This window comes from Sciurus vulgaris (genome assembly GCF_902686455.1).
Source record: "Sciurus vulgaris genome assembly, chromosome: 14".
NCBI classification, from domain to species: Eukaryota; Metazoa; Chordata; class Mammalia; order Rodentia; family Sciuridae; genus Sciurus; species Sciurus vulgaris.
In genome coordinates, this window is record NC_136475.1 from 78,197,587 (window position 1) to 78,219,191 (window position 21,605).

Sequence of the window (21,605 nt, forward strand, 5' to 3'; positions counted from 1 at the left end):
GTCAAGTGCAGGGAGCTTCCAGTTAACGTGGAAAACATAGCATCTTTTATCTCTGTTTCTCTACTAAAAGGACAAATAATTTTTTAAAAGAACAAAGCCTGTGAGGACAAAAAGAACACCAGTGATAACAGTAGATGAGAGAGGTCAAGAAAAATTTGTAAAGCACTAAGCAGACAGACACATGATGCAGACTTAGCTGAAAGAAAATTCCCTGTAGGAGTTGGGGTGAATCAAGAACTCAGAGTCTCAGGAGCCTCTGAATTTCTGGATGCCAGAGCCAGGTGAAAACAGGTAGATCGAAAGTCACATTGAATTCCTTCTCTAGCCCTGCAACCCACACAGCAGCCCTGCCCCGCCCCAGGGGAAAACAGGAACTCACCCTCTGAAGAGAGAACCACTTGAGTTGCTGACTGAGGACCACCAGGCACGATGGACAGGGGGAGACTTTGGCCTCCACAGTCTCGCTGTAGGTCTGACTGGAAAGCCAGGGACTCCAGGTATGGTGGAAGGAGTAAAAGACGGCTTACACCAACTAGGTCCATTATCATGACATTCAGAATGCCAGAGATAAAGAGAAGGTCTCTCACAGATCGAAAATGTTGATTGCACCCGTGCCTCAGGAATCAGAGTCACTTTGGACTTATATTGGAAGACAGGGCCTGAACACTTCAAAATTCTAAGAAAAAAAATCCATTCTAGAACCAGCTAAACTATGAACCAAGTGAAGGTGGAATAACAGTATTTTTGACATGTGGATTTAAAAAATGATCTTTTATAGACTTCCTTTGAGAAAGTTTTTGGAGGATGTGCTCCGTTCAAACTAGTAAGTAAGCAATGAATAAAGAAGATGTAGGATTCAGGAACAAAGGATTTCAACATAGAGGAGGGCAGTTTGATTACCACCATGATAGTGCAGAGAAGCCAAAGGGCAGCAATGATCCGTGGGCCTGGAAGGCAATTGTCCAGGTTAGAACCTGGCACCCCCAAGAAAACAAAAGGAACCTACTGATGTTGATATTATAACCATATCTAGAGAAACTTTACGGTTCTGCAGAAAGTTTAGGAATGAAGCCAGGCACGGTGGCACACACCTGTAGTCTCAGCTACTTGGGAGGCCAAGGCAAAAGTTCAAGGCCAGCCTCAGCAACTTGGTAAGAACCTGTCTCAAAAAAAAAAAGGGGGGGGGGGCTGGGGATGTGGGTCAGTGGTACAGTGTCCCTGGGTTTAATCCCCAGTACTGAGCGGGGAAAAGGCTTAGGGACAAATGAAATAATGATAGAGACACTGAAACTTAAGCAAAAGAAAAACAAAGTCATTACTAACTCTGGGAAAAACAAAAGGCCTTGGGGGAAAAAAAAAAAGTAATCAAGACGTGCAAGGGTACTTAGCTGTGAGCAATGTTTAAATAATGCATATATAACATAATAATAATCTGAACACTGAATAATGATTCAGGCAAATTGTTTTCTATTGGGAGACTTGGGGAGGAGAATCTTATAGACAGAAAGAAATCCTTTTTTATAGTAGAATGTCACAAGATACTATCTATAATAAAAAAAATTGATAAATGGCAGTATTGGTATTTAGAATATGCAAGGCACTAGGTTTGATCCCTAGCACTGCAAAAACCAAACAGAATTAAGAAAGAACAAAATGTTCACGAAATGCTGCTTCTGGAGGGCAGGGAGAGGGAGGTGGTGGGGGTACTGAGCATTAGTAATTTTAATTGTAAGCTTCCTAGTACTGCTAGTGTTTTAACCTATGTAACTCTAAGACTTTGGTAAGCTAGACTGATCCATACTGAATGCTATTGTTTTTGTGAGATAAGAGATGTTCCTATAGACATACAGGAAAGAAAATATCCCTGGAAGGACACACATATACAGGGGTGCCCTGGGTCCTGCACACAAGGCCTAGTGTGAGTGTGCTGTCTGTGAGGAGAGCAGCTTTGACATGGGTGCCCAGCTGCAGGGCAGGGGCTCAGGAGGAGGTGGTATGTGATGCCCAGGGAAGGAAAAGGCCAACATGGGCTACCAAGCTCAGGTTAGGCCGGACCAAGCCTTGGTCTCTTTTGAAAAACTTTCCTGTGTGGCTTCCGATGACATGTTATGATTCTCCTGTGAACGTGACAGAGAAATGTGGCCTGGTTGACAGTACTGCTGGATGAGGTTAGCCCATTGAACAAAAGTGTCCAAGAGACCAATGGACAGAAGTAGCCTTTGTGGGGAGGTGTCTCTAACATATTCCTACCTTCTTATCTGTGTAAGGATGTAAAGGCCAGGTCACCAAATCTGCAGATGATAGCTGCTGGGACGGGCAGACAACGTGTGAACCACAGTTGCTGTGGCTTGGTTGTCCGAGAAGGGACTGTCTGCTCTAAATTTCCTGGCTGTGGGACTTTTCTTTCACAGCTTTTGATCTCTTTCTGCCTAAGCTTCAGGCATCCCCCTCTGACTTCTGGTTAATCAGCTGTCCCAAAGGCCCCAACTCCCAGATGCCTCTTTGGGGTTTAGGCCCAAGGGACTGTGGCAAGAACCTTCACAGTCCCATTGAGAGCACATCTAGCTTCATAGACAGGGCACACCTTGATCTAGTCCAGACCTTGTGGCTGGGGTCCAGTTGGCCCAGCTTAGGCTGGACTCTTGGGACATCACTGCATCACTAAGGGGTCTCTCCTGCTGCCTTCTTGGATTGACTGTAGGTTTGGTTTGGGGTGAAGGCTTTGCTCCTACCCCAGCCCAGGCCAACTCAGTCACCAGGCTGGGCGGTCTTCCTTCCTTTCCAATGCTGGGGATCAACCCAACCCAGGGACTTGTACATGCTAGACAAATGTTCTACCACTGAGCTACATCCCCAGTTCCAAAATCCAACTTTTCTATTTCGGTAGTGGTACTGGGGAGCAAACCCAGGGACCTCATATACTGGCCAAGCACTCTACAACTGAGCTATACTCCCAGCCCCTTACAAGGCCACTCTTTCTTCCTAGCACCCTGGAGATTCCCAATTCTTTACAATCTCCAAGCCCTGTCCTGACTTTTAGCTTCTGGTTTCTCCCAGAGCACCTTGAAGGTCAATAGGTGGAGTGTGGTAGGTTTACTTCCTGGAAGCTAAAAGCCTCGTTTGAGGCTCAGCTCTGCCACTTACTAGCTGTGTGACTGTGGTGAGTCCCTGGGCCTCAGATGAGAGTCAGAGTGCCTAATCTCACAAAGTCATCATTAGGATGGAGGTAATCAAATCTGTGTCATTGTGTGCACAATGCCTGGCACACACTCATCACTGAGTGCACGGCAGTCGTTATTATCATGGTATTATTATTCCTTTCTGTAAATGAGGACAGTGGCTCAGAAAAGCAGTGATCTGCCCAAGTACACACCACTTGGAAGTAGCAGATGAGGGGACTAAAAGCTGCATTTTCAGGCTAAAGAAGGGCCATTTATCAAATATCTGTGGGCTGTGCCACAGGCAAAGAACCATTGATCCATGGAATGGAAAGCACCCAGAGAATTGAGCCCAGGCAGGGACCAGAGAAGGGGAAACTGGGGCCTGAGCTGAATGAATCTCTGTTCTTGGTCTTGCGGGCATAGTAAACCCTGGGAAGCTTGCAGAATCTGTAGATGCCTGGGCCCTGTGCTGGCCTTGAATGAGAGTCTGGGGGGCTAATGGACATAGATACTTTTATAATCTCCCTCCATGATTCTAAGAGGAGATCGCATTTGAGAACCACTAAACTAAGGGTCTCAGAGGCAGGAGGTGGTCCAGAAACTGAGAGCCAAGATGCCTACACTGGAGGGAGTGGGGTGGGGGGAGGTCACTGAGGCTTTCAATTTATAGAGGGGAAACTGAGGCCGGAAGGGGCTCAGTGGCCCAAGGTCACATGGAGAGCCAGTGGTGGAGCCAGCCTCTGAGCCGCAGACAGCCCTTCCCTGCCTCTGAGCTAAGCGTGGCAGGAGCCCCGCCTGGGCGTCTTGACCGCTGGCAGGCTGAATGTGTGAGTTTTTCAAATGGCTTTGACTTCTGAGTCCATTAGGGATTAATTCAGAGTTCCATTTAGAGCCGGCTGATCCATATTTGGAGGAGGAGAACATTTTGTGGCAGCCGAGATGCAGCCGCGATTCATCTGTGGGCAGCCTGCCCACGTGGCAGCCTGGGAAGCCATGAAGGGGGTCAGGGCCCTCTCTCCAGTTCCGCTGTCCCAAAAGCCTCTGGGGGAGGGATGAACCCCTCACCTGGGGAGAGGGTGGACCCCTTGGAGGTGAACAGAGCAACCTGAAGAACCTATTTTAGGTTCGGCCCTCCACTATTTCTCTTCCCAGTTGCATGACCTTGGGCACACCCTTTACTCTCTCTGAGCCTCAGTTTACCCATCCATAGGGTTTATAACCTGTACGCTTCTTCCACGTGTGTCTTGGGAAGATTCCATGAGGCAGTGTGTTTGAGGGTGCCTGGCGCATCGAGCACGTTAAGAAGAAGGGGGATCGATGGCAGTGGGTCCCTTCTCTTTCCCTCAGTGGTCCATCCCATGCCCCCTCCTCTGGAATCCTGGGAAGAAAGAGTCTTGGCGTAGCAGCCCTGGCCTTGACTCTTTGCACCACATAACCTTAGGCAAAGATTTTACCTCCTTGGCCTTCTGTTTCCTCATCTGTAATGGAAACAATGGCCCCTGCCTTGCAAGATTGCCTTGAAAAATGAAAATCCTCCGTGAGGGCTGGCAGTGCTGTGGGCTCCCAGCGGCACCCCACGGTGGGGAAAGGGGTGTGGTCACCCTGAGTGTAGAGGAAAGTGCATGACCACAGGAGGGCTTCTATTTTTAATTAATAAAACTTACTGAAAGTTGGTCTGCTTTTTATCACCCTACATCAGCAATTCTAACACCAGTGACAAAATGTTCCTTCTGACGGACGCCTACCTCTCCCACTGTCCCTACCCTTTAGGGCCACTAGGGCCCCAGTAGTGATGGCTGTTCTTCCCTCCTGGATGACTTGGCCGCCTACCTCTTGCTACATCTCATTTGAGGAGACCATCTCTCAGCCTGACACCCTGCTTTTCAGCCCCCTCCCAAACTTGGGCAGAGCCTTTGGTCATAGTTGGGGTCCCTTACAAGACCAACAGGAGTGTGACACTCTCCCTGGATATTCACAGCCTCATCCGGGCTCCACTTGTCAGGCCCTCTCCGGAGTCAGCCCAAAGCCATTGGAAGGAGACCGCCTCCCCATAGCAGTCAGGCTGGGGACATCTGTCCACTCAGAGAGGTTCAAAAACTCGCCTCTGGTCACAATCCAAATGGGTCTGCTTGCCTGGTCTGTCAGCATCCCAGCAGGAGTGGGCCCTTGACTGGGGTCTTTGAAGATGATTTAGGGTAAAGGAAGTTTTTGGAGGTGGAGGGGACATCCAGACACCAGCCATCACCACACCTGGACCGGAGGCACCCAGTCGAGGACTGAAGCTGTGATGACTGATCACTTGACCCTTGTTAGGAGGGACATGGATACTGACAGAGTAGGGTTGAGGCTGGGAAGGAAGGGAGGATGAATCTTGACCTCTCTCTACCACCTGCCTTCCCCTGCCGGGCTTTCTCTTGGGCCAATGGCTTCTAGAAGTCAGAGGGCAAGGAAGCCGGGAAGCAATTGGTCCAGGATCTGTAGGATATTTTTCTATTCAGTAGGCTGTGACAAGAGGAGAGGCTGGAGGACACAGAAGGTGGCTCTGTGTTTCCCTGCTAGTGGGTCCTGGGAGGGCCTCCTGCTCTACTCCTGAATCTCCAAAAATAACCCTCCAAATTCTTCGCTTAGTCACGTGTCCTAAGTCCCGACAATCAAAGGTTCATTTGAGTTTACAAACTCTGTGCCCCAGGAATGTCAGTGAGGGGCTCTCAGTCACTCACTCCTGAGTATGAATTAGTTTGCTCTGATTGCTGCTTTCCTGGCACTCAGCTGAGATCAGAAATTTATTGGGAGAGGAAAGAAAAGGAGTAGAGGAGAGAAGGGTAATTCTGAAGCACAAAGGAGACCATAAAGGGAGGCCAGAGACCAGGCCTAGGTCAGGCTACAGAGCTGCCACCATCAGTCTAATCGGGGGTTCTGCATGGTCAGAGGGCATGGGGACACCTGGAGAACAGGAGAAGAATGCAGAAGGGCAGCAGATGGTCAGGGTCTCTGCTGAGGCCTCACGTACCACAGTCCTCTCAGGTGCCAGGTGTGCTGCTGACACTCTGCATACCTCCCCCATCAGTCCCTGTAAATGTGGGAGGGACTTCTCACCCCAATGAAGAGATGAGGAGACTGAGGCTCAAGTGGGTCCACAAGTTTGCGCAAGGTCTCAGAGCTATTTGGTGGCAGAGTCAGGATTTGAACTCAGGTCTATCTGGCCATAGAGAATGTTTTCACCCAGCCTGTGCTACCCCTTCTACAACACACACACAGCCCTAGGCTCTTCTCATTCATGCTGAACTTGAACCACAGCCCTTGAGAGAGGTGATCAATTGCCCTTTTTCCAGAGGATGAAGCTCAGGCTCAGAAGGGTTAAGTAAGTTGCCCAGGTCACACACTCCCACCGGGAAGTGCAGGATCTGGTGTCCAGTCCTCCAGGGTCCAGACTGCCACCCTCTTCTCTCTACAAGCTGCCTTGGTCACTGTTCCCACAGGTCCAAGAGCCTGCTGGTAGAGAGGGACCAGTGTCCAGGATGGGGTGGGAGGGACAAAGGACCAGGGGTCACCCTCTCTTAGCCTAGGGCAGAGTTCCACTTCACCCTCTGCCTGTCACTTACAAGCAAAGTCCCCTGGACTGGCCTGGGGCCTACATACAGAGAGGCGGGTGACAGGGACGCTAGGAAGGCCCTCGGCACTGTGGACTAGTGCTTGCCACCAGTGAGCTTGTGTGCTGTGTGGTTTGCCTGCTGCAGGCTGATGGTTTTTTTTTTTTTTTTAATATTAAAAAAAATTTTTTTTTAGTTGTTGATGGACCTTTACTTTGTTTATATGTGGTGCTGAGAATCGAACCCAGTGCCTCACATGTGCCAGGCAAGTGCTCTACCACTGAGCCTCAAACCCAGCCCCCAGGCTGATGGGTTTCACCCCTGGCCTGCTGGTGCCCATCAAGTGCTAAGGATGGGGATGGGAGATGACCAAAAGAGGGGGACCCTGGAGTCTCCTTCTGAACCTTAGGGACTAGACCAAGTCATAACAGAGGTCGCAGCCAGAACTAATGCCATGAAGTGTGTCCCAGGTCACAGAGCACTGTGGCTCAACTCAGCTCAGCTCTGCACCCACAAGACATGCTGGACACATGGGTGGGCCCAGGGGTATCTCTGGGATGGAAAGATCCATTGCTGCCCTTTCTATGTCACTCTGTCCTCAGTCCCCTTCCCCCAGAAACACCCCCGCCAGGGCCTTTCCTGCCCATGTGGTCACCATACCTCACCTCTCTCTCCAGCATCCATGACACCTTCCTGAAGCTCTGCCCTGCAGGCAAGTACTACAAAGAAGCCACACTGACCATGGACCAGGTCAGCTCCCTGCCAGCCCTGAGGGTGAGTCTGGGAGGGAGGAGGGGGGTGGGTCATAGGGACCTCCAAGGGACTGAAGTGTGGCAGGGTGGGCTGAGCTGGCCCTTGATGCTAGGAGATGGTCAGCTGGCAGCCTTGCTTGAGGGGCTGTGGGACCTCCAGGCAGAGGGTCAGCAGGATGTGGCTTCCAAACATCTCACCTGCATCTGTTCTCCGCACCTCGTCAGCCCTGGAGTAGGACTGGGGTGCTGAGCCCTGTCATCTCTCAGATGAGGCAGACAGCATGTGAGACCTGCCAGGTCTCACAGTTGGACGGTGGTGGCCCCAGCTGGAGGCTCCGGCTGGCCTTGCTCATCAACCTCCAGGCCTGCCTGAGCGTCTCGGCTTCCAGCCCACCCCTGTGGTCTAGACCCCCCTGCCAGCAACTTCCCTTTGCTCTCCTTTGTGCCCCAAGCTGGGGTGAGTGGGCAGGTTGGGGCTGACGCAGGACCATCAGGTCTTGGCCAGCCTGGGTACCACCTCAGGCCTCGTGCCCAGGCCTGCTCGGACCCGCTCCTTTTCTGCTCAGGCCACTTTAATGGACTAGGGCTTTCCTGGAGGGACCAAGAATTTCCTCAGGTTTTTCCCTCAAACACCAGGAGAGCAAGACTTGGAGCCAGGACTGACCTCCCAGTCAGACTTCTTCCATCTCCAGGTGTGACTAGAAAAAGAAGGACATTTGCACCATTTTTTTTTTTTTTTTTTTTTTTTTGCTCTTGCCACCCTGCATCTCTCCCTCGACCTAACCACCCTCCCTAAGCCAGAGGTCCTATTAAATAAAGGGGTGAGTCACACCCTCTTCTGACTTTCCCCACTTTTCCTGGGCTGAATCCTACATTTGATACACCCAGGACGGGGACACTGACACACAGCCCTTGCTGTGGGTGCGCGTCCTATGCACACCATCTCCCTGGGTCTTGCTTTCCTCGTCTGTAAAATGGTGGTGTGGTGGCAGTGGCCGGGCATCTCCAAGTGCTGCTAAGGCTCCCGGCACCCTAGCTGGCAGTGCTGGCAGGAGTGGTCAGCGCTCACCCCACCTCCGATCCTTGAGGAACAATTCTTGGGGCCTTCATCTCTGTTATGAAGAGGCCCGACTCTTTCCCCAGGGCAGCCCAGGAGGGCCCCGAGGTGCACAGTGGAAGGGCTCCCTAATCACTCCTGGGATTTAATTAAAACGTGCCCCTGGTGAGCGGCAATGCCCGGCTAACAAATCATGGCGCTCTCAGACTTCCCAATTTGTCATTCGGATCTTGGCAGAATAATGATTTCAGTTTGTCATTGTACAATGAGAGCCCATCTCCCTTTCTGTCTAGATGAGACAGGTTCTGATTGCTGAGGGTGCTGGGACCCAGGAGTGGGCTGCCTCCTAAAAGGAAGGACATGGAGTGGGGACACACATGGTCATTCAGGGAATGGCTACGCTCGGTCTCCTGAGAGACAGGCGTGGCTCTAGGACAGAGACAGAGAGAGAAGAACACAAAACTGGGACTTCCACTGGAGGCAGGAATGGAGAAGCTCAAAGGACTGAGAAAGGGGACAGTGGGGGGTAGCTGAGAGAAGATGGGGTGAAGGGAAAACTAGAATCCTCAGAAAAGTAGAATCACTGAAGAATGTGCCTGTGCTAGAAACGAAACAGGGAGTGTGTCTTTGGGGCACCCTGTACTCACTCATGGCCATGACCCCGGTCCTCACACCTGTGCTCAGACACGTACGCCTGGCACTGGGACTTAGTCCTGAACGTCCTCTAGGACCTGGGACCCAGGGCAGCCAGAGAGGCAAGACTGGATAGCAAGCATCTGCCCACCCTGGGACGGGCAGTCTCTGTTCTGTGCCAGGCTCTCTGAAAATTGGGACTGGAAAGAAACTCCAACACCCACCAGTCCAGTCACTGGCCAGAACACAGGGTGCTCCCCATGCCAACTCTACCCATGGAAACCTGAAGCCCCAGCAGGACAACTCGCCCATGGCCACAGGATGGCAGAGCCAACACCACCCCTGCTCATGGGGAAGCCGGCAGGACTCTGACCCCGGGGGCTCCACTTCTACTCAGGCACTGACCTTGTGCCGGGGGGTCCCAGGAGAAAGGCCTGTCCTGGAGGGCTGACTCACCTCAGCAGACCCCAGTCCAGCAACAGTCTTGTCCCAGTGGGGCCCAGGGACTCTGTTCTGAGCCCCGAAGGGGAGGGCTCTGGTCTGGGATCAGGAGGGCTGGTCTATGACATTCCACGGATGTTACATCTCCTCCGCAAGTCTACCTTGTGCTAAGCAGGGGACCCTGCAGGGTATCATCCTCTACTCTCTCCTTTATGCTCCCCACCCTCTCCTCCCTCTTTCCAGGGAGGGAGAAGGATGGGGAGGCTGGAGAAGAGGTAGATGGGGCGAGGTCAGCCCCACAGGGCCAGGGCCCGGGCCTCCTCTGGAGCACCAGCCTCCCTCCCCAGCTTGTTCATCAGAGAGAACTGGGAAGTAGAATCTTGGGCTGCATGATTTTAATTTTACTTTTTAAATGTAAACTTCCTAAGTGGACATTATTTTATTCCACTTTATAACTAAAAGCTCTTTTGTTGTAGAAAAACTTGAAAACACAGCAAAGTAAAAATGAGATAAAAATCATCCATTAACTCGCCTCAAGGGATGATGGCCATGGCCATTTTGGCTTATTTCCTTCTGGAGTTTTTTCTAAGCAGATAGGTTGATAACAAGCGGGGTCACATGGACTTTTTTGTATGTTGCCTCCCCCTCCCCCGCCATGGTTTATTTATTGCTTTTCCAGCTGGTCTGGAGTAGCCAGAGTTGTCTCATGGATTGAGGACCCTGAGACACTGCCAACCACGTCTTGACAACTAGGGGACCGGGACTAGGCCAGCAGTGGAGAAACTGGGTTTGAATTCACTTATTAGCCCAAGACGCTCATAAGAGGAATGATTGAGGTCCAGGAATCAAAGGAGCAGGCAGACCCCAGCCCGGGAAGACTGGGTGGACAGGGTGACATGGAGCCTGTGTTCCTACAGGCTGCCCTTAGAGGAGGGGAGCCCTTGCCCAGGCTTTGGTCCAGATACAAGCATGGTACAGGTTTCTCAGCCCTGCAAGCTTGGTCTTATTCTCTTTGTCATTTACCACAGTGTGTCCCTGACATTTTACTTAAAAAAAAATAATAAAAGTTTATTTTGAGGAGGGACTAGAAATACCAACTTTCAATTTTGCCAAGTAAGGACACTAAAAAAAAAAATAAGTTATCCACAATCACCATTATTTCATTTTTTAAAAAAGTTCTTTTTAAAACAAAAATGTAAGAAGCATCTCATCCCTGAAGTAACAATTCATTCCAATTATTTCTCTTCCTTTGTCACTAGTTGTTAACAGCGTTGTCACTGACCCTGTCACTGGCTACTAGCTAGTTTGGGGTAATTTAAACCTGGAACTAAAATTCTGCATCTTTCTAATCCTGGACTAAGCAGAAAGCTTACTTCCTGAAATGAGTAAGAGAGGCTTGCTAGTAGGTGGGGGCCCCAGTGGGACGGTGTCCTCTGCATCCCAGGGACAGAGCTGTGTGACTCACACTGCCCAGAACCCTTCCTTGGAATAGGCGTGGGGAACGGGGCCCCAGGGAGCTCCAGGGACTGATATAACTTGGCTCAGGGGCTCGCGTGGTCTGGGAAGAAACGTTTGTTTTCTTAACTCGGGTTCCTTCGTGGAAAAAGTGGGCTTGTTAATATCAGGAGTGTCTGCAGGTCCATGGACAGCCAGGTGGGAGAAGGTAGTGGGTAGCAGATGGTGGCAGGGATAGCCTGTTGACGAGGATGCCTCCTGGGTTGCAACACGGTACCTTTGCCAAGCAGAGTTTTGCTGTTCATTTTGTCTGCTGGATTTGATGTCTTTAAGAGTCAATTAGCGCCATGTTTCTGTTCCTGTAAATAACGGTCCTGCTCTCTGTAAACACGATGAGTGTGGCTTGGTGTGACTCAGGTTTCAAGTTTCCAGGCCCAGAGGTCTTTGTGTCCACTGTGATGGCCAGTGCAGGCCTGAGGGACGATCTCACGTTTACAGCAGGTGAAGAGGAGCTTGCATGCTGACCAGGCCTCTTCTTTCTCTGGACCTCCCAGCTCCTGCGTCAGGTTCTGGCAAGCTGATGGTCTCGGTACTGCCCTGACCCTACTACTTGTTATCCCAGCACCAACTCTGTCAAAGAGCAGAGAGGCTAGGAAGCCTGCCCCAGGTGTCGGGAGGGATGAGCCAGGTGTGGCTTCTTCTAAGACTTTAGCTCCACCTCTGTTTCTATCTCTTTCCCATTTTTCTAGACCTTTCTGAGCCCTACTGGGTTGGGTCCTATCTATTTAGAATGGCTTGCAAAGAACTCACTCCCAAGACTAAAATGCATGAGAATGTTCTCATATTTATTCAGTGTCTCAAGAAATGGCCAAAGCAGGGGGCATAGGGATGATAGTATACTTTTTATTTCATTTTAATTTTTTGTTTCAGTTTTTAAATCAAAATTATTTATGCATGCTGGGAGTTGAGTTGCCCTCTGAGTGTTGCTCCATTTCCCCTTCTGTTAGGCAACCATTTCAGCTCTAACCTGATTCTTTTGGTGTTTACCTCTATATCTCTGAAGAAAACAGCCGTATTCTTCTTTCCGATAGTTCGGCCTTTGACTTTTCCCTGGAGAAGGTGTTTAACTCTTTCCCCTCCTCCAGGCCCATCCCATCATTCCCAACACACAGTTTCCCCTTCCCATACCCTCCCACAGTACATGATAATTTGGAGTAGAGCAACATTCAGTGCTGTATTTGTCAACCTTCTGCTCCTATAACTGAATACTTGAGGCAGACTACTTTATAGAAAAAAGAGTTCCTTTAGTTCAGTGTTGGAGGTTGGAAATCTAAATAGTAAACCATAGACTCTGGCAAGGACACCCCCCCTTTACTATATCACATTCTGTTGAAAGCATAGGTGTATCTTTATGTCTTGTGTGGTCTATCTCCCTCTCCTTATAAAGCCACCAGGATATAATTATGGGGGCTTGACCTTAAATATTTTATCTGATCTACTCAGTTCCCAAAGGCCCCAAGGGGATCAAGAGTTCACCCTCTCAATACCATTAACATAAAACCTTGGGAATCAAACTCCTATGAGATCAGGGAGACAACCATTTTCAAAATATACCAGGTGTTTACATTATGACTGCAGAATCAAGCCATGAAATAGACTGGTTACCTTCCTTTCTACCATTTTTGTTGTCTCTGTCTGGATATAATAATTACTTTTGCTTAGTTTCCTATGTACATATACCAACTTCAACACCAAACCTCTACCAACTGCCTAAGCCTCCAACAGCATTCATAAGGGAGAAGTTTTCTATACATTTCACTTTCTTAGAGAACTTTCTCTTGGAACCTTCCAACTGCTTCTAATCAGGATGGGGTTTCCCTCTTCTGGGATCTCTTTCCCAACCCTCTCAGCTTGTCTTCACCTCTCCCTTGGATCTTGCATTTCCCATCTTCCTTTCTCCCTTTACTCCCTTCGTTTTGGTGGAGTACATCCTTTAGTAGCTTTCAGATAAAGGGTAAGAGAGGTAAATATTGCAGCACCTCACATACCCAAAAATGTTTTTATTCTCCTTTCACACTTGACTGAAAGTCTAGATGGAGTTGAATTTGGGGTTCAACGTCACTCTTATTCAGAATTTGGAAAGCCTCACTCCACCGCATTTTAACTTTCACTGTTGTTCCTGAGAAGTCCAGAACCTTTTTCTTTCTTGATTTTTTTTTCCCATGTAACCTTCTCGCCACCCACCCCAACTCTCTGGAAACTCGTAGGCTCTTCTCTTTGATCCCAGTATTCTGAAATTGCCAACAGTATTCCTTGGTGTGGGTTTTTTTCACTGTGTGTGAGACATGCAGATGACTTATTCTCTCTGGAAACTCAAGTCCTCCAGTTTAGGGATGTTTCCAGTAGTTGCTTCCTGGATAATTTTCTCCCTCCTATTTTCTTTCTTTTTTTTTTTTGTTTTTTTTTTTTGTTTTGTTTTGTTTTTTCTTTCTGGAACTCTAATATCCTGATGTGGTGCATCCTTGATTGGTCCTTTATTTTTCATCTCTTATCTCCAGTTTTTATCTTCTCTGTGCTCTTTTTTTCTGGAATATTCCTCCACCTTATTGCTGGATCTCAGTGGCCTTTTCAGTTCTGTCATCATGTGTCTAACTTCCAAGAGCTCATCCCTGTTCTCCAATCTGTCCTTTTTTGAACAGCATCCTTCCCTCTTTCCTGCCCTCCTTCAAGGTGCTTTTCCCCACGTGCTTCTGCGGCTCCTTGACTTCCTTGCCTGAGCCTCCCTTGGATATCTGATATTCATTTGCTCATAATCAAGAGTGGGGGAGTGGTTGCACTTTTAGAAAGCTCTTTCAAAGTGCAGTGAGCTGAAGGGCCATTTCCTGAGGATTCCCTGGAAACACCAGGAGTAACGTTTTGCATTCCAGGGTCCTCGAGCCAAGTCCAGAAAAAGGGCCAGAGGTGTCTGAAAGTTCAGTGTCCATTTATTTATTCAATTCCCAGTTCTCAGCTGTGTCAGATGTTCCCCGGGGCAGAAAGTTACTATTGTGCTCTCCCCAGAGAGAAGCCCTCCCGACTCCAGAAGGGCTTGGTGGCGGAGGTTCTAGAACTCCCACTGCCTCAAAACACTTGCCATCAGCCTCCCGGTAGCCAGCCTCTATTTCCAGTGCTCTGGGCTAGGGACGCCCATCCCAGATCTGTAGAGGGTGCCCAGGTGAATATCAGGTTGCTGTTACCCTTTCCCAGTGTGGGCTCAGGATCCTGCTTTCTCATCTCTGCTGGTCCTTTACCACCTGTTTCTCTGCTTCCCAAGTGTGTCACTGTGCTACCGCCACTGTCTCCTCTTACAGTCTCCGTTTCTGTGGGTTATGCCTTGGAGAAATCCCTTCGTTTTCATTTTCAAGGTTTTCGGAGGGGCATGAGGTTACTTGCAAGTGTCCACGGTTTCTGGTGTATAGTAAAACATTATGAAAACCCCCTCTCCTCACGTCGCCCTCTCCGAATCTTCTGTACCCTCAACAGCTGCCCCCAAACTCTTCTCTTCTGCTCCCCACTCCCAGACTCCCTGATACTCCACTCGGTTGGCATCCTTAGAGCACAGCTCCTGTGTGGTCCTCATTCCCATTCCCACACAGGATGCCCAGCAGCTGGGCTACTAGGGAGCTTCCCTCAACCACAGGCAGACCCTGCACAAGGACCCCTGGGTATGTCACGGCTCTTCTCTTCGCTTTCATTACCCAAGTGAAAATACCATGGAAAAGAGACATTTTGTGGGGAATGGTGAATAGAGGCGCTCAAACCTGGTTCTTACCTGCGCACGCAGAAGAGGTTATTATGCATTTGGGGCAGGTTGTACACTGAGTAGGGTCTTGGAGCCTTACAGGGCTCTACTAAGGAAATTCTGGGCAATGAACAGGAGAATCACCCATGCTGGGTGCTTTGCAGTGCTTCGATCCTGGACCTTAGGGCCAAAAGCTGGGCACTGGATAGGTTTATTCAGGCTCCATGATGGATCTGGTCCCTCCTGGAGAGACACAGTCGGGAAACCTCGGACGCACTGTCAGGGTCTCCTCTCCACTTCTACTGGGGCTGAGAGGCTCTCTGGGACCAGGCATATCTTGGCAGAACCAGGAAGGACATCCTAGTGCTATCCTGGAGACAGGCCATGACCAAGGCCAGGGCTGGGTGCTCTAAGCACCCACACATAGACTCCCCCACAACACCCAGCTCAGCCAGACCCCTGTTCCCAAGAAAGACCACATCACTGGTCCAGTGAAAACTGCTATCATAGATGACAGTCCTGCTTCATCCTGCAGAGCTGTGGAAGGGGTCCCTGAAACCCTGTGCCATGGGAGATGGCACATCTGGAGAGTTTGAATTCTCCTGTCATGTCCATCTGGGAAGGTAGGAGGGGAGGCAGCACCTGGATGCCAGGGGTCTTCCTGACGCCTTTAAGGATCAACTTGGTTACAGTTTTGTCATGGCCACCACCTCACTGTATCTCTAAGGGTGTAGGACCTTCAAAACTGAAAAAGGCCAAAACTACAGATGGGCCATTCAAGGTAAGAGGGCCAGTAAGAGGTTGAACCACAGCCTGAACCCAGGCCCACCCCACCCCAGGCTGTGTCCACGTTCTGCCCTCTAAACTCCTTCCACAGCCTGAGGAAACACCACATCTGAGGTTTGGCCCTTGATGAAGAGCTGACCTGACCCCTTAACTCCCAGGAGCCCAGGGCAGCCCTCTGGGCTCACTAAACTGAGACAGGGCAGAGAACTGTGCCAAAGGCAGCTGGCAGGGAAATCTTTGATCACCCACAGCCCAGGCAGGGACAGCTGGGCCAAGTGATAATCCTCAGGCTGTATTTAGGCCACTGCCCAGTGTCCCCTCCTCTCCCCCTTAGATATTCTCCCCTGTTTGCTAAAAAAAGCAGCAGATTGAATGTATGCAACAATTCATTTCCAGTCCCAAATGTCCCCTGCCCTGAGTCATATGCCTCGTGGTCACAGGTCCTCACTGCCTCGTTTGATCTCACAGCATCTGTGAGGCACAGAGGTGTTTTCCCATTTTGCAGACAAAGAAACTGAGGCTCTGAGAAGTTAGAGGCATGACCCAAGGCCACACAGTTGCAAAACTACTCTCAAACCCCAGACTTCTATTTGCTCTTCTCCATCTTCCAGGGAAGATGAAATCGAGGCCACCAATCAGGTGACGTGTGCATACGTGTCTGTGGCAAAGGCAGAATGAAGGATGGGAAGTTGCTGACGGCCCGGGTGGTTGGTTACGGGACCCATCCTCAGGCAGCAGAACACCCATGTGTGTCTTGCGCGCTGGGTGGCCTGTGTGCCGGCAGGACCCCTCCTGCTCCCAGCACCCAGCCTTTCTGGCTCCTGCAGCAGGCCTGGGAATTGTCTGATTCCCAAGTCCCCAAGCCAGGCCCCGCCTCTAGTGCCCAGACTCCAGAGTGGAACAAATGTTCCACTGAGAAAGAAGAGAGAACAAAGGGCCCAGCCGGGTCTCCCAGGCTCCCACCCCCAGGCCCCACCTTCAGGGCCTGAGGTCACTGAGCCTTGCACCCATCAGAGAGAAGCAGCTGGATCTCTGAGATAAATAAATACTAGGGGCTGATCAGAGATCCAGACCCCCCCAGATGGAGCAGGCAAGCTCAGCTCCTCGCTCACCCAGGCCTGGCAGAGCTCAGGCCAGCTGGCTGCCTCAGCCCTGCTCCCAGCAGCCCTGAAGTGCAACTGTGCCTGGCACTGTGCAGCACGTCACCCATACATCATCTCATTTAATCCTCAAGGTAACCGTGTGAGGAGGGAGTAGTTATCCGCATTTACATCTGGGAAGCAGATCAAAGGGGTTAAGCAACGCATCCAGCAGCGACTCAGCCTTCAGTGCTCAGCCCCCCAACCCGCCCCAACCTCCCGCCCCGTGGGAGGGTCCCGGCTCCCTGATGCCGAGTCAGAGCTACGAGGGCAATTTGGCAGCTGGCTCCCTCCTTGCATTTTCAAGCATCATTAGATCTTTTTCTGACAACTTCATCAGTTAGCAGGGCTCAGAATTGGCAAAAATCCTTATTTAGACATTCAGCCAAAGCATTAAGAAGAGGTTTGTTGCAGAAAAAGCTCAGTGATGTAGGAGGCAGACTCTGCTGGGCTGGCAGACAGCAGTGGAGGAACGAGATCCGGCCTCCAGTCTTGGCCTCACTACGGGCACCCAGCTGTCCTGGGCAGTCAGCGCTCTTCTTTGGGCCTCAGTTTCTTCATCTTCCAGATGGGTGTAATAACACCTCCCACCCAGGCGGCAAGGAAAGCCGGGAAGGCGAAGCAGAGCTCTGGATTCTAGCTGTAGCATTCTGGTCTGCTGGCTGAATGGCCTGGGACCAGTTCCTGCCTCTTCTCTGGCCTCAACTTTCTGCCTGGACCACAGGACAGGGCATGGATGGCCTGTGCTCTAAGCTGGGGTATGGGGAGCAGCCCATGGGAGGATCCAGGACCTCCCCCGCCTGGGGTGGGAGATTCTGTACCCTGTAGCCTATGTATCCTATGCCTACTGCAGGGGATGATGGATAGAACTGCCCACTATGCACCCGGGTACAGTCAGTGACTCAACCGGTTCTCATGTTGGGTGGGGGCAGGAGCGGGAGAGGCGCTTTTTCTTCATTTGTTCGGCTTGACCATTCCCATCTCCTCCCTCACTTGCCACATCTGCCTAGACTCTCACGTGAACCTGAGAATTAGGCTGCAGTTCTGGGAGGGGAGAATTCAGGCATGGGGGTCACTAAGTAATTCATCCCGTCACCCAGCTGCACTGGCAAGGGCCAGAACTCAAACCAGGACCAGGGACAAGGGGTCCAGCTCTCCTCGTCCCTCAATTCCTCAGAGCTTTCCCTCGCCCTGGTCTTAATTGCTTCCTTTAACGGTCAGCTTTCCCTCAGGGCTCCCTACAGCAGGGCCAAGTATCCTGCCATGAAGCAGCGGACGGGCGGTGTGGCCTGTGGAAGGAGAACAGGTCTAGGCTGAGTGGCTAACTTCTCGGAGCTTTGCTTCCTTACCTTTAGGAGTGAAATGGCAGTTCCCCTTGCAGGATGGAGCAGGGATTCTGTGGCCCAGCCCTTCCCCAGTTACATTCTGCACACACACCACTGTGTTTGTATTTCCCTGCGACAGGGATGAGGGAATGGGAGGCCTGCAAATGGAAGGATAGTCCAAGGGAGCAGGGCCAACCTGTGATCCAGCTGGGACCCCTGAGTCCAGGCTTCCTTTCAGAGGAGCCTCTTAGGACCTGTGTGCGGGACATACTTGTGGAATCATCTTGCCAGAATTCCGCAGCAGCACCTAAGGAACAGGCAGCCAAGGGTCCAGCCAAGGGTCCAGCATAGGGGCCGGTAAGACTGGGGACAAGATGGTGCAGCACCCAGTCACAGTCCTGCACTCAGAGCATAAGATAAACAAGCCCCATCTCAGCTTTTCAAGAGCTCTGGTCCCCAGGGCCTTCTCGGCCTGCTGGCTGGAGGCTTTATTCCACTCATGTCTTTGCTGATAACTTCATTTGCGCCCCCAGAGACCTCAGACTTGTTTAAAAATAGAAAAATAAACAACATTGTTCCTGAAGTGCCCCTCCCCCCCCTTCAGGCCTCCTAACGAGGTGCTGGCTGGGCCGCCAGGGCTCCGTTCCCAGGCTTTTTGACCCTCTGCAGGCCTCAGGCCTGCTGCTGACTCCACAGGGACTTGAAGCTTTGAAGGGCTTCCTGGTGGCCTGAGCTGTTGGCATGGGGGCAGGGGAGACCACCTGCCTGGTGCGTTGGTCTCCACTACTGCATACAGCTGGGGTTGGGTGACATAGACGCCCAGGTGCAGAGGGACAGACCCAATCAGAGGGGACCTTTCCAGGGATCTTCCCTTCATCTTTGCTCTGGCCTCAGCCCCTTCTAGGACCCCAGGCCCGTAAAAATCTGGGATTGGCTAAGACTTCCCAGAATGCAGCCCAGGAAGTGTCCTCGGGATTGCCTGTGCTTGAATGTGCAGGTTGTAGATGACGTCAGTTTTCCCCATCTGAAAATGGACCTAACGAGAGCAGCTCTGCCTATTTCAGAGTGTTTCTAAGAAGACTGTGTGGGGATAGACCGCAATGCCGACTTGCTCCAGGGAAGTTCGTGGGACTTAGCGGGCAGCATCCCTGGAGGAATGGCATCTGAAGAGGGCGGGGAGTCTTTGGTGTGAACTCCAACCTCACTCCAGAGAGCTCCAGGGAAGGAGGAATGATGGAAGAATCCGTGCACCAGGAAAGTGGCAGAGAAACTTGCAGAAGGACTTGGTGGGCCGTAACCCTCTTTATATATTTGCATGTGGGTGGAGGAGGAATTCGATTTGGCCTCAAGGGTAGCACTAAGGTGAGTGAGAGAAATGGCACTAGGGCCATTTTGGTTGACCCTAAAGGAAAAACCCAAACAGAGAGATCAGGCTCTGTCAAGAAAGTAGAAGTTCTCTATCACTGGAGGTCTCCCGGTGTGAAGTGGCTGCTGTCCTTTGGGGGATGGGATTCTGTGGGCGTGGCCCACGTGCCCAGGAAGCTGAAGCAGAGACTGAAAGCAGAAATTATCAATGCCTTTCCATCTTTGGAGAGTTCTGTGCCCTGAGCCCAGCTGGGCTCTAGAAAAGGGGTCACCCTTCTCCCTATTTCTGCCTGAGACCAAATACCAGAGGGAAATGACTCCAAGGGCCCACCCAGTATCAAAGGAACTGAAGCAAGCAAACACTAGTCACTCCTCAGGTGACTGAGAACTCAAAGATGAGAAACAGCTTCTCTCTGGAGATGCCCCCCCCCCCCCCCCCCCCCCGTGACCTGTAGAGGCAGGGCCCTCCTTTCTCCTGCACCGGTGAACCTCCCATCTTCAGGGGATAGTCAGGGAGGAACAGCTGGCATGCTGCTTTGGAGCAGGAACGGGATCCTTCCCTGCAAAAGCAGTGCCCTTTCTGGCCAGCTGCTCTTGATTGCTCTTTCCCAGGCAGACAGCCTCTGGCACAGGAAGAGTCACCCAGGCAAGGCAAGGCTGCCCAACAGGACCAGCAGGTGGTGGAGTTCCATTCTTCTTAAAGAGGCCCCTGAGCACCAAGGATCCTGCGGGGGGAAGGAGGGATGGGGACCATTGTGCTTTCTCCGGCATGCACGGCAAGAGGGTGGAAGCCGCACAGGGACCAAGCAGGCTTAGAACCTTGTGGAAGCATCAGTGGAAATGCTCACTGCTCACTGGTCATCCAGCTTTAGCCACATCTTTTGGAAAGGACCTGGAAAGGCACAGACATGGATGCCTTATGACAAAGACCACAAGATGAGCTGGACCTGTGTTCTACTGAACTTCCTTTTCACCAAGCTTCATAGGGCCCAGTTTCCTGCAGGGCCTTACAGGAAAAGAGTTCCCACTAGCTGGGGTGGTGGGGACACAGTCACCCAGGGGTAGTGGTTTTTTCCATTGTGATACAGGATCTTCCTGGAACATACTCCTTGGAAGTATGGGGACAGACCTGGGTACCAAATCCTTGCTTTTCCCTGTTCCCTCACTGGATTTGGAAAACAGGAGTCCAACTCCAGAGAGGGAAGCAGAAAAGAGAAGCAAAAACTCATGTCTGAGACCCTAGGAAGAAAGGTTGGTTCGCTTGCTTAGCATATTGTCTCTTTTTTCGCTTGCTTTTAATTTATTGTTCAAATAGTAGGTCAGCATTCAAATAAAGTTCCTAAAAAGCAATTCCTTAGCACACCACCACTCCAACGAGTGAGTTTTCATTTTCTATTTTCTTTCACCATCTTTTCCCCTAGGCAAGCTTTATTTTATAACACTGTAGACATATATAGATACAATTTTATTTTGTGCTTTTTCCATCAGGCATAAATGCCTTTTCACATTGCTACATAAACGGTGTAATTATCATTTTAACGGTTGCATAATTGCATTGGGTTTTGATTTACTAAACCATCTCATTGTTGGGCATTAACTTTGTTTCCAGGGGTTTCTTTGTTTATTTATTTATTGCCATTATAAAAATGTTGTTTGCAGTAAACATCCTCATGTATGATTTTCCTCACTTTTTGAAACTCTTTGCTTCATCTAGATATCCAGGTTCTCCTTGGAGGCAGTCCACTCTGGGAATTTGAACTATGTAACCACTGAAATGATAATTATACTGAGTATGTGGCAACACGCCTCGTGGGGGTAGGGAGAATGCACAGAATGACGAAGATGGGCTTTCAAATATCCTTAGCCCAAATGAATAATAAAAGACCGAGCCCCATGACATCACTAGAGACCTCCCTCCAAGTTGACATCACTGCACAAAGGTCACTTTACATGTGGGTTTTCAATAGGCAACTGCGGATGGATTGTCATCTAATCCATTTTTTCTATCCTCCCATGAGAATATCCAACCAGAGTGTCCCCAGAAGCACTGTGCTGACAAGGACCCCAGCACTGCTGGCACTGCAGCTAAGGCAGGGTGAGCTCCCTCGACCTCTCCTGCT

At 50.6% G+C, this 21,605-nt stretch overlaps 1 protein-coding gene across 9 annotated transcripts in view; it reads left to right on the forward strand.

Annotated features, from left to right (window-relative positions):
- The window catches only part of CIB4 (calcium and integrin binding family member 4), a 120,412-nt gene that overhangs the window by 71,083 nt on the left and 27,724 nt on the right, over positions 1-21,605 (forward strand). For all 9 annotated transcript variants that reach the window (XM_079111093.1, XM_079111092.1, XM_079111095.1 and 6 more), the window contains one exon: positions 7,429-7,525. In XM_079111093.1, coding sequence (XP_078967219.1) covers positions 7,493-7,525 — 33 coding nt within the window. In that variant the 5' untranslated portion in view covers positions 7,429-7,492. The remainder of the gene's footprint in view (positions 1-7,428; positions 7,526-21,605) is intronic.